Source organism: Chelonoidis abingdonii, chromosome 9 (assembly GCF_003597395.2).
Source record: "Chelonoidis abingdonii isolate Lonesome George chromosome 9, CheloAbing_2.0, whole genome shotgun sequence".
Classification (NCBI taxonomy): Eukaryota; Metazoa; Chordata; order Testudines; family Testudinidae; genus Chelonoidis; species Chelonoidis abingdonii.
In genome coordinates this window covers 12,448,401-12,459,826 of record NC_133777.1, presented here as the reverse complement: position 1 = coordinate 12,459,826, position 11,426 = coordinate 12,448,401, and the positions used below count along the sequence as shown (strand labels likewise).

Sequence of the window (11,426 nt, the reverse complement as noted above, 5' to 3'; positions counted from 1 at the left end):
CAGCACAGACTGAAGTCCAATAACTACCAGTTTCAGATGCAAATGAAGCTTACTTGGTTTCTTCTGAGTGGGTAGTTACTGCAGTTCAGTGAGACAAGAGTCATGAACTATACATTTAACCTCCCCTCCTCTGCCCCCTTTTTTTGACACTGCAGTGCAAGCTTCATATGAGGCTTTGGACAAGCATGTGGCCATAGGTTACAAGGCTATCAGCACTTATTTTGGATTGACTGGGAGGTCTCACAGGAGACTTACCAGCAGAGATTTTGAAGTGAGCTCTTTCCGTCAGGGGTGCAGCCACATACCTTTGCTCAGTATTTGAGGGCTTGGGAACTCATTGGCTCAGGTGTAATACTCAGATGGTAAGGGAACAGATGGATTTTATAACAGTGGAGCAGTGCTTGGAAAGTCTGCCTGAGAGATTTGTGTGGACAGTTGGTGTCAGTGCACCCTAGTACAGGCACACAAAGAGGACTAACTGGAGGTTAAGCCACTAGAGATAACCACAGCCATGTCCTAAAAATAAAGGAGGATATCCAGCTGGACAGATGGTAGAACTGCCACATAGAAGAACAAGGGAGGAACCAAAAAGGATGCTTGCCCAGAATCTTATTAGATCACTTGTGTCAGCATCGGACTCCTGGACAGAGCCCATGACTTTTGTTTCCCTATTTGAGAGTCATATGAATTGACTCTGTCCCCCTCATCACTGTGGCCTTCTTGTCAGGCGGGGAGACTAAAGCATTTTCCTGGAATCCAGGGCATATACTGGGCCCTTGATAATGGTCATGACAAGAAACACACCATAGGCAGTGAGGTGACTAGGTTCAGTGCCAGCAACATGAGACTAGGAATTGGGTCCAGCATGGGTTGAACAGGAGAAAATGAAGGTGAGCTGGGATTGTTTAGTCTGCAGAAGAGAAGAATGAGGGGAGATTTGATAGCTGCTTTCAACTACCTGAAAGGGGGTACCAAAGAGGATGTATCTAGACTGTTCTCAATGGTACCCAATGACAGAACAAGGAGTAATGGTCTCAAGTTGCAGTGGGGGAGATTTAGATTGATTATTAGGAAAAACTTTTTCACTCAGAGAGTTGTGAAGCACTGGAATGGGTTACCTAGGGAGGTGGTGGAATCTCCTTTCTTAGAGGTTTTTAAGGTCAGGCTTGACAAAGCCCTGGCTTGGATGATTTAGTTGGGAATTGGTCCTGCTTTGGGCAGGGAGTTAGACTAGATGACCTCCTGAGGTCCCTTCCAACCCTGATATTCTATGATTCTATAACATGGAGGGGCTGGAAGGTATGTAATAAGGTAGTGGACTAAAACCCTTTACTGGAATATATATGTCATCCTAGGATCAGGGGCTCAAAGCTTCCCTTAAGATTCAGGATAATCACTGCTGGGACACAATAGCAGGAAGGTCCATTTAGTTCCAAAAGGATATAACGGGATGGGAGTGTCTCTTTGGGCTAGAACGAACTAGGACAGAACTGGTCCTGTAGGAACAGCCAAGAGGGGGTGGTGAAGAAACTTCGGCTAAGGTTTATATAGTTATGGTTTTTAAAGTTATGAATAACAGCTATGGGGTAAAGGCTGAACCTATTTACCAAAAGACTAGTGTGTACTTTCCTTCCCTTAATAGCAATAGCTCTGTTAACCACCCTTTCTCCTGACAGACTCACCTAATTTGCTGAGAAATAATCCACATTTATTTCTGGCCATATCACCATAAATTAACCAGTGGCATTAGTTAAAAAAAGCCAAGGGTGAATATTTTGTGAAATGTGTACATATGCTCCTAAGCGCACAGTTTGCTCTGGAAAAAGCCTTTGTCTTTCACTGTAATGCAAGAGCTCTAGGCTGCTGATTGCTGGGGGATTGGGTGTGAATTTTAGTGCTGATGAAATACATTGGAATGGCAGCTCTAGAGGCTTGCCTTCACTGCAACGTTTAGCTCAAAATTAGTACTTGTGAGTTACTCAGTTCAAACTAGCCTGGCTCAAGTAAGAGTGATCACATGCAAAACACCACTGGACCAAAGCACAAAGTGATTGGATTAACAGTTGACTGATTCAAGATGTTGCATCCCCTATTGCATTCCTAAAGTCAGCAGCACTGGAACATCAGACCACACCTATTGATGGAATAGCTAGATCAAAAGTACCACTTAATTTAGTTTAGAGATTTTTAAATCTGAGCATGAGTTGTGTTGGAGGCAAAACTTGAGTAACACCACAAGCTAATAAGGCAGAAAGGATGAGCCCAGAAGCCCTCTATATAGTCACAGAACATATACACCTCAGACACTAACAACAAAGATTTCCCCACGATGTCCCACCAATAAAACTAAACCTGCCCTGCAACGATCACGTCTTCGGTGAAAGGATAGGTTTTACCCTTGATTCCTTAGTTTTAGGCACTGACTGGACAATGATGGGGCCAATTAATGCCAATGGTGTTGGTGGGTTTTATGTGGACACATGTCCACATACCTGGGACATGCCTGAGAAATGAGACTGATGTATCCAGCAAAGGCTGCCAGGCTCAACTGGGATTTCCAGAAAGCACTATTGTTTCTTTGGTTTAGTGTTTTAATTTCTTATTCTGTTTTTATACTGATTGCAATGTGAAAGATGGATGATTAGTTACAGAGTTTTAATGTTTTGTGCCTTTTTTCCTGAAGTTTTAAAATCTGAGATACTAAGCCCAGTTTTTTATAACACAATTGAACAAAAATAATTTTTTTACAAAAATAATTTACCAATGATCCAGATGGTCTCCATTTGAGAAAAAGATTTAATTCTTTAAAACTGCTAATAAGAGAAATGTATTCGCTTGCCAATAATTCTGGAAAAAGCTAGTCCATAAAATACACACTATTAGACGCTTTCAATACTTCCAAGAGGCATGGAAAACAGCTACCCACTCCAACTCAGATCACAATCATGGTTAGTAATGGGGAAATTACCAGAGACTGCCTGGGGTTGGGGAAAGGTTGGGGAGAGGGTCCAAATGGAAAGGATGTCACCTAAGGATTTTTTTAAAAAAAAGAAGGTAGAAGTAGTATTTGTCAGGAGAAAGATGGGGAAGAGAGGGAAAGAAGAGAACAATCTACATCCAAAAATAAACTACTTACTCTGCTTATACATTTCAATTATATCAGAAAGATAAACATCATACTTTATATTTTCTACAGTTTTACACTTCGTTAATTTCAGCAAAGTTATAGAACACTATTACTAATTCCAATTTTTCTGTATATGGAGATGTTACTTTTATATTTACTTCACGGTTTTAGACTCTGACTCATAGACTTTAAGGTCAGAAGGGACCATTATGATTGTCTAGTCTGACCTCCTACACAACGCAGGCCACAGAATCTCACCCAACCACTCCTGTAATAAACCCCTAACCTCTGTCTGAGCTACTGAAGTCCTCAAATCATGGTTTAAAGACTTCAAGGTGCAGAGAATCCTCCAGCAAGTGACCCAGGGCCTCTGCCAGTCTGCCTGGAGGAAAATTCCTTCCTGACCCCAAATATGGCAATCAACTAAACTCTGAGCATGTGGGCAAGACTCACCAGCCAGACACCCAGGAAAGAATTCTCTGTGATAACTCAGATCCCACCCCATCTAACATCCCATCACAGGCCATCGGGCACATTTACCACTAATAGTCAAAGATCAATTAATAGCCTAAATTTAGGCTATCCCATCATACCATCCCCTCCATAAACTTGTCAAGCTTAGTCTTGAAGCCAGATATGTCTTTTGTCCCCATTGCTCCCCTTGGAAGGCTGTTCCAGAACTTCACTCCTCTGATGGTTACAAACCTTCATCTAATTTCAAGTTTAAACTTCCTGATGGCCAGTTTATATCCATTTGTTCTTGTGCCCACACTGGTACTGAGCTTATATAGTTCCTCTCCCTCCCTGGTATTTATCCCTCTGATATATTTATAGAGAGCAATCATATCTCCCCTCAGTTTTGCTCCTCTTTCCACTGAGTACAGCTTCCCTTCCATCTGGGAATGCTCCAGCGCCTGCTATCCCAGTCTTGTCCTGCAAGGCTCAACCACTGCACACCTCGCAGTTCTGTTTCAGGGCTTGTCTTCACTATGGCGGGTAAGTCGATCTAAGTTATGCTACTCCAGCTATGTGAATAATGTAGCTGGAGTCAACATAGCTTAGGTGGAGTTTTCCGAGTGTCTTCCTTGTGCTGTGTCGACGGGAGATGCTCTCCTCTTGATTTACCTTAATCTTCTTGGGGAGCTGGGGTACCAGGGTCGACCAGAAAGCGCTCTGCCATCAATTTAGCGGGTCTTCATTAGACCCACTACATCAACCCCCATAGCATTGATTGCAGCAGCATCGATCTCCCCATAGTGAAGACCAGGCCTCACACTTCTTGTGGCAGATTCTAGCAACATACACCCCTGAGAAGCTCTAGCAGGCTTCTCCACAATCTGCAGCCAGCAGGGAAGGCTGCTTTGCTGGTAGCATGGAACAGCCGAATTACTTTGCTTTCCTTTGTACTCACAGATGTTTAGGAGAAACTTTGAGATAAGATGGAGTTAGGAGAAAGCTTGTCCCTCACAGCCGAGGAAGCAAAAAGACACAGCAATCCACATCTGTACATACAACACAAAGCTCTTCATAGCCGAATTACTTTGCTTTCCTTTGTACTCACAGACTTTTAGTAGAATATTTGAGATAAGAGGGAGATAGAAGGAAACTTGTTTACCATAGCCGAGAAAACAACAAAGACCCCGAGTATACAAATTCCCGCCCCTGACTTTAAACAATCCAGTTCTCTGATTGGTCCTCTGGTCAGGTGTTTGGTTACCCTTTCCAGGTAAAAGAAACTTAACCCTTACCTTACCTATCTACTTATTAACCCTGAGAAACTCTGCAGGCTCCTCCTGCAAGCTGCAGCCAGCACGGGGAAGGTTGTTTTGCTGTTTAGCATGTAAGGTGGGCGCCACTGCCCGGATTCGCGTCCGTTGCTCTGCTCTCACTTAGGCTCCTACTTCAATTACAAGCCCCACTCTTTGTGCACTAATGGTGGGATATAGCGGTGGGAGACTGCTCTTCGCGCAAATTATGTGGAGTATGACGGCTGCTCTTATCATATTAATCTGTAAAATTATTACTTAATACATGAGAGCACAAAGGAATTTGCAGTCAATGAAATCCCGTGCTGTTAAAAATAAAATTCGTAAATTACCGTTACATACTTGACTGAAAAAATCAAAACACCAATGTTTACATAGTCAAAATAACCTCTTGAAAAATAACATAAATCACCAATCTAGATAACGCTATCTCTTCGAGTCTCACTATCGCTAGACAGATACCAGTAATTATCAAGTGCATTTCTTAGCAGCATAAAGTTGATGACGTATGTCAGGAGGTACCATAAACCGCAATAATTGGCATGATGTCAATTTAATATGGGTTGTTTAGGTACCTTTTACTATCAATGTGTCTGGAATATCAAGCAAAGCTAAGAACAGAAGGTTGCACAATTGTTCAACGCATCTAAAAATTGTCTTGAAACCATTTTATTCCCTTGTTTTACCATTGGCCAAGCTGAATGCTAAGATGTTACTGGATTAATCAATACATGATGTTATAGTGGACAAACAAAGCTACATCAGATTCTGAATAGTTTTCAATATGTTTTTTTTTTTTGTTGGAGAAATGTTCAGCGAACATCAGTAAGCAGTCACCCCTTTCAGACTTAAAAAAAGTGTAAGAATATAGAACTTCATTAACATTATAATAAAGATAATGTTTGTGTTTGATTTTTTCTGCTTATGAAAAAAAAACAAAAGCTATAATAGGCGAGTTGCAACCAGGAAATATCTTTGAAATTTAAAAAAAAAACATTCTGTTGTATCCAAAATGCAAAGAATTAGTACTTTTACAAATTAGTATTCTTTAATCATAAAAGCCAACTGATGGTGGAACTTGGAAACAAAACTCTTAAACGAACCTTTATTTTGGTGACCCCAACTGTCCCCTCTATAACTGATCACACAACACAGGGATGCAGATTTTTGCATGCAACCGGGCTAAGAAAATTGCCCATCAGTCCACTTATCTTCCTCCTGCGCAAAAGCCCTTTACCAAAGGTTGAAAGTAAGTCGGTTGATCCCGTTATGTGGACTGGCAAGAGCCAGTACGCCATGCTTGGACCGCATCGACTTCCACGGGCGGGGATGAAAGGGCAGCCCAAAGCCTTTCGAATCCGCCGCGTGGCTGAGATTTAAGGGCTTAAGACGCCCCGCGCTTGCGGGCAAGCCAAAAGCCCTTTGAATCCTGGGTGAGGCTCTGGCGGCTAGTCTGGGCCGGGGATTAAAGGCTCAGAGTCCACTCAGCTGCGGGCCAAAGACCCTGTTAAAATCGCCTGCCTGTGGCTGAGATTTTAAGGGCTCAGAGCTCCTCGCCACTGCCAGACAGCCCAAAACCCTTTTTGAATCCCGGACACGGCTTCGCGGGCAGGGTGGCGTGGAATTTAAAGGCTCAAAGCTCCCCGCGGGCTTCGGGCAGCCCAGAGCTCTCTGATCCCGGCCACAGCTGTGGCGGCCCGGCACTGGGGCCAGGATTTAAAGGGCCTCCGGCTTCCCTCCAGCAGCAGGGCTCTGTGCCCTTTAAATCCCATGCCCCAGCCCCACAAAGCTCAGGGTTCCCCCTGGTGCAGAGCCCGGGGCGCCTTTATTGTTGCCCTGAGCCCCGGGCGGGCTCCAGCCACTACTGCCAGCTTGGGAAAAGCCCCTGGCTTGATTAAAGGCCCTGGGGCTCCAAGCCACAGCCAGTTCTCGTTCTCCAGGGCCTTTAAATCTGAGAGGCCACGCCTCTTCTGGATGAGGCCATGCCCCCTCACGACTCCGGCAGTACCGGTAAGTCCTGTAAGTTACTTTCACCCCTGCCTTTTACACAAGAAAACAAAATCTCTTTCCTCCGCTACTTAAAAAAAACAAAAAGACACCAAAACAACTCAGGGAATTTTAACAATGTTTCGTAAACATGTAAAAAAGGCATCAGGCTGACTATTTCTATCCCAAGTTGAACCTGTAATTTGAAATCCTTTTGAAAATCCTGAACACGAGGATATATGCTTAACAAGACCTTCTGCAGCCTACCTTAGGATAGTAGCTACAGAATACTGTATAGAAGTGGAGCAGTGAGTGGCATTTTACAATAAAAAAGTCAGACCATAAATATAAAAAACAGAAGTAAAACAAAAAGCTCTGAACATTGTGCATATGAACTTTAGTTTTGTTCTTTCAAATGAGAAATAAGGGTTAAACATATATCTCATTTTAGAATGTTCTAAGACTTTCTTTCCAGTTTTGACAGAACAATTCTGACAACCAGCATGTGGTGTTTGTGCCATTGTCAGCTAGTTCTCTGCCCCTGGAGATGAAATGCAAAACTCCACCTGCCATAGTGGGGTTTGGAAGCAAGACTGATTCTCCAAATCAACTGCATCATTAAGCTTATTTCATACAGATGGTTTTGAGCAGAACAACTAAGAGTCAAGTTGAGGATATATGTGCATGTGGAAAATAAAATGCAAAGGATTAAAAGAGAAATAGGACTCTCAAAGAGGATAGGAAAATTTTAGTCAAGTTTTCATCTCATTTATGAACTAAGCTACTATTTTTCTAAAGTTCTAATATTTCTCTTTGGACTATGAAAGTCTTTTAAACACTTAGATAAACTGTCAAATATGTTTAGTTGCTATTCAAAATTAATCTTAGAACTGGTGCTCAATGAGCATTTGAATCTACTATTTTATCCTCCCTCAAAAACAAAGGATGGGTAAAATGAAAGCTATATTAAGCATCATCAAGATAGTTGATAGATATGAGGGAAAAGATTCATGTCTAGTTCTGGTAAAGAAAAGGAACCAGCAGAAATGGGGTTAATTCTAGCCTTAAAAAGAAGACTGTGCAACACCACACTTCAAATGAACACAAATTAGAACGACCCTGGGAAATCTATAAAGCCATGTTTTATTACCAAGGATCTGCAGTAAGATCTGCATTTGCTGCAAAACAATGACAGTCATTTATTTATGATGTTTAATAGAATATGCTTTTACATGGATTTTTTATTACTGAATTGTTCAACAGGTGACATTCAGTACAGCTTGGTATCACCTAAATAACATTAAAAGTTTTTACTGCTGGTATAGCTGAAATTAACATATCCACTAACAGTGTATCTGAATATAAACCAGCCTTATGGTGCTTGGAAGAAAATCAGATCCGAACAAATGACTATGGATGGACACACGGGAATTAAAAGGTAAATTCTAACACTTTACATAGCTTCAAACAATCTAATCATTGAATGTATTGGTTTGTTTTTTGGTGGACTTTTATGCATAGTTAGATTATCTTTACAGATCTACCTTTCTGAAACATTAATTTGTTTAAATATTAATTTTTCCTTTCATTGCATCTGAAGCAGTTTATCACCTCATTCAAGAACAAAAACTGTTTCTATTACGAATATTTCAGAAGAAGGCAACAATTCAAATATACATGGCATGTTTAGATCTCCAATTGAAAAATCAAAATGATCTCTGATAAGCAACATTTCAAAAAAATGCTTTTGTATGAACAAAGACTTGCACTGCAATAATGCCTCAAAATATAACCTGCTAATTACTAGCAATAGCTGGAATGATTTTTAAGTCATTAAGCCAAAAAATAAATTTCGTAATAGAAGATATTTTAATTCTGTCCAGTGCTAACAGCCTCATCTTTCTCTCTCTTGGGATGTGCAACGCCAGTATTTTAAATCACTAAGATTTAAAAATAATAGAAAGATAAAGCATCTATTAATTCATGTGTTTATCTAAGCATATCTTTGCATGTGTTCTACAGGTATACGTTTTCACTTTTATAGTACAGAATAGAATGTAATCATCTTATTACTAACAGGTTTATTATTTTTAAAACAAAATTATATAAAATCAACTATAAAAATATTCAAATTGACCATTTTCTTGCCTTTTTAAAAAATACTTGGAAACTTTTGCCAAGTTTTCAAGTTTACATAAATTTACATTTATAAAGTTCTTATTTTTCACCTTGGTGTGTTGTTTTCAACTCCATTCCCATTATGGTAGTTAATGCAGTATAATTTATTGCAAAGAAAATAAGGTTAAACATGAAGATAATGTGAATTTGTATTAATTTACACTATCTTGAGTTTTTAAAAGATGTCTTTTCCTTCTGTCTCTTTCTCTGCAAGCAGAAGGTACCAAGGGCATTTCATCTGTCTAGATTTTTTCTAACATTTTTGCAGCCAAAGCTTGCTATTTGACTAGGAAAACAAGGAGTATGATACATAGGAAAGTTCCTCTCTTCTACTCCAGAGATTAATGGGTCAACTTCACTGATTTATCCCCCTCTCATATTTATCAATGCTAAGCATTCCTGATTAGCACACAATGTTTGATCAGGTTGCTCCTAATAATCACTCTCTCGTGTACATTAAATGCTTTTTTTTGCTGAACATTTGTTTTCAGGCATCATGTTCCTAAACACACAATCACTTGTCTATGTAAGTGTAAACCCATGATCCATATGCCATAGAATGCCCAAGCTTTAAGAAAGTTAAAATAAAACATCTAGGCATGAGTTTAATAATTTTTCATTTACTAATTGCAGGTCCAAGGATATTCAGTAATTGTTAAAAGGAATGAACGAACCTAAAATACTACCATTTCCCAATCCGCAAGAAGGAACATTTGTGAAGAAACATTTGTGTATGTGCAATTCAAATGACCATAAAGTTCAGAAAGGTCCTATATGATCTGAAACATTAATTTTCTCATTTATCCTGTGCATGGCATCTTACAAATAGCTTCTATTCCATTTCCAAACAGTTTAAACATTTTATACCAAAAAAGTAAACCTCTTTCCAAATCCTTAAAATGCTTGCTGTAACCTCTTTGGAAATCTCAACAATTTAACCATTTTGGCACTGAAAGTCAAAGCGTGAATACTGATGTGATATTTCCAGCAGAGATCCTAACCATGGAATCTTACACAGGAGCAGTATCAGCATTTATTTGTAACAGCACATCTTTTGAATTAAATGGATCACATTTATGTAATGAAAGCATGTCTTCTATCTTGGCTGATAAATCAGAAGAACACCAACAATACATTATTGGACTTTTCTTATCATGCCTTTACACTATTTTCCTTTTCCCTATTGGCTTTGTGGGAAACATTCTGATTTTAGTTGTGAACATAAGTTTTCGGGAAAAGATGACTATTCCTGACCTGTACTTCATAAATCTTGCAGTAGCTGATTTGATTTTAGTTGCTGACTCCCTCATTGAGGTTTTTAATCTTGACGAAAAGTATTACGATATCACTATAATTTGCACTTTCATGTCTCTGTTCCTTCAGATCAACATGTATAGCAGCATTTTCTTTTTGACATGGATGAGTTTTGACAGATATATAGCACTTGCAAAAGTAATGAGGTCCAACATATTTCGGACTATGCAGCATGCTAGATTAAGCTGTGGCCTCATATGGATGGCATCTATCTCTGCAGCACTAGTGCCATTTACAGCTGTACATTTGCAGCACACTGGAGGGGTCTACTTTTGTTTTGCAGATGTAGAAGAAATCCAGTGGTTAGAAATAACCTTGGGGTTTATAATCCCCTTTGTGATCATCGGTCTTTGTTACTCATTAATTGTTCGAGTTCTTGTAAAAGCACACAAACACAGAAGTCTTCGACTACGGCGCCAAAAGGCTCTTCGAATGATTTTTGTAGTCGTCCTGGTTTTCTTTATCTGCTGGCTACCTGAAAATGTCTTCATTAGCGTTCAGCTTCTTCAAGAGAAAGGAAAGACACTCTCTTCAGGCAACCAATCTTTTCGGCATGATTATCCCCTCACAGGACATATTGTAAACCTAGCAGCCTTTTCTAACAGTTGTTTGAATCCTCTGATTTACAGTTTTCTAGGTGAAACTTTTAGAGACAAATTACGGTTGTATGTTGAACAGAAAACTAAAATGTCAACATTCAGTCGTTTTTGTCATGCTGCCCTAAAGTCAGTCATCCCTGACAGCAATGAGCAATCAGAAGTTTAATTTAGTAGTGCTGTATAAAAACATAACTGAAAATTGCACAAATATAGAACAAAACTCTTGCTACTAACAGTAAAATATATGTATATATAATGCCCTGCTGAGTACTGAAGGTTTATGCTCTAAATATTTTTATGACAAGACTTTAAGGTGGAAGAATACATTTTAGTCAGATTTATATTTAATTATCAATAGGATTACTAAAAGCTGACTAATAAGGGGGCTTTAGTTTGCATTATACATGTATGAATGATAATTTATCAGAAAACGTTATCAGACTAGGAAGAATCGAG

At 39.6% G+C, this 11,426-nt stretch overlaps 2 protein-coding genes across 6 annotated transcripts in view; one reads left to right on the top strand and one right to left on the bottom strand.

Moving 5' to 3' along the window:
• Positions 1 to 11,426, bottom strand: part of CHLSN (cholesin) — a 210,943-nt gene that overhangs the window by 160,291 nt on the left and 39,226 nt on the right. The window lies entirely within an intron of this gene.
• On the top strand, positions 85 to 11,420 carry GPER1 (G protein-coupled estrogen receptor 1). The gene is made up of 3 exons (XM_032794049.2): positions 85 to 890; positions 8,143 to 8,317; positions 9,691 to 11,420. Exon 3 carries the CDS (start codon positions 10,060 to 10,062, stop codon positions 11,134 to 11,136), a length of 1,077 nt encoding a protein of 358 aa, XP_032649940.1. The 5' UTR covers positions 85 to 890; positions 8,143 to 8,317; positions 9,691 to 10,059; the 3' UTR covers positions 11,137 to 11,420.

Bases quoted from the DNA above. Each gene is read 5' to 3' on its own strand.
- GPER1 (XM_032794049.2), top strand. From the start codon at position 10,060: ATGGAATCTTACACAGGAGCAGTATCAGCATTTATTTGTAACAGCACA.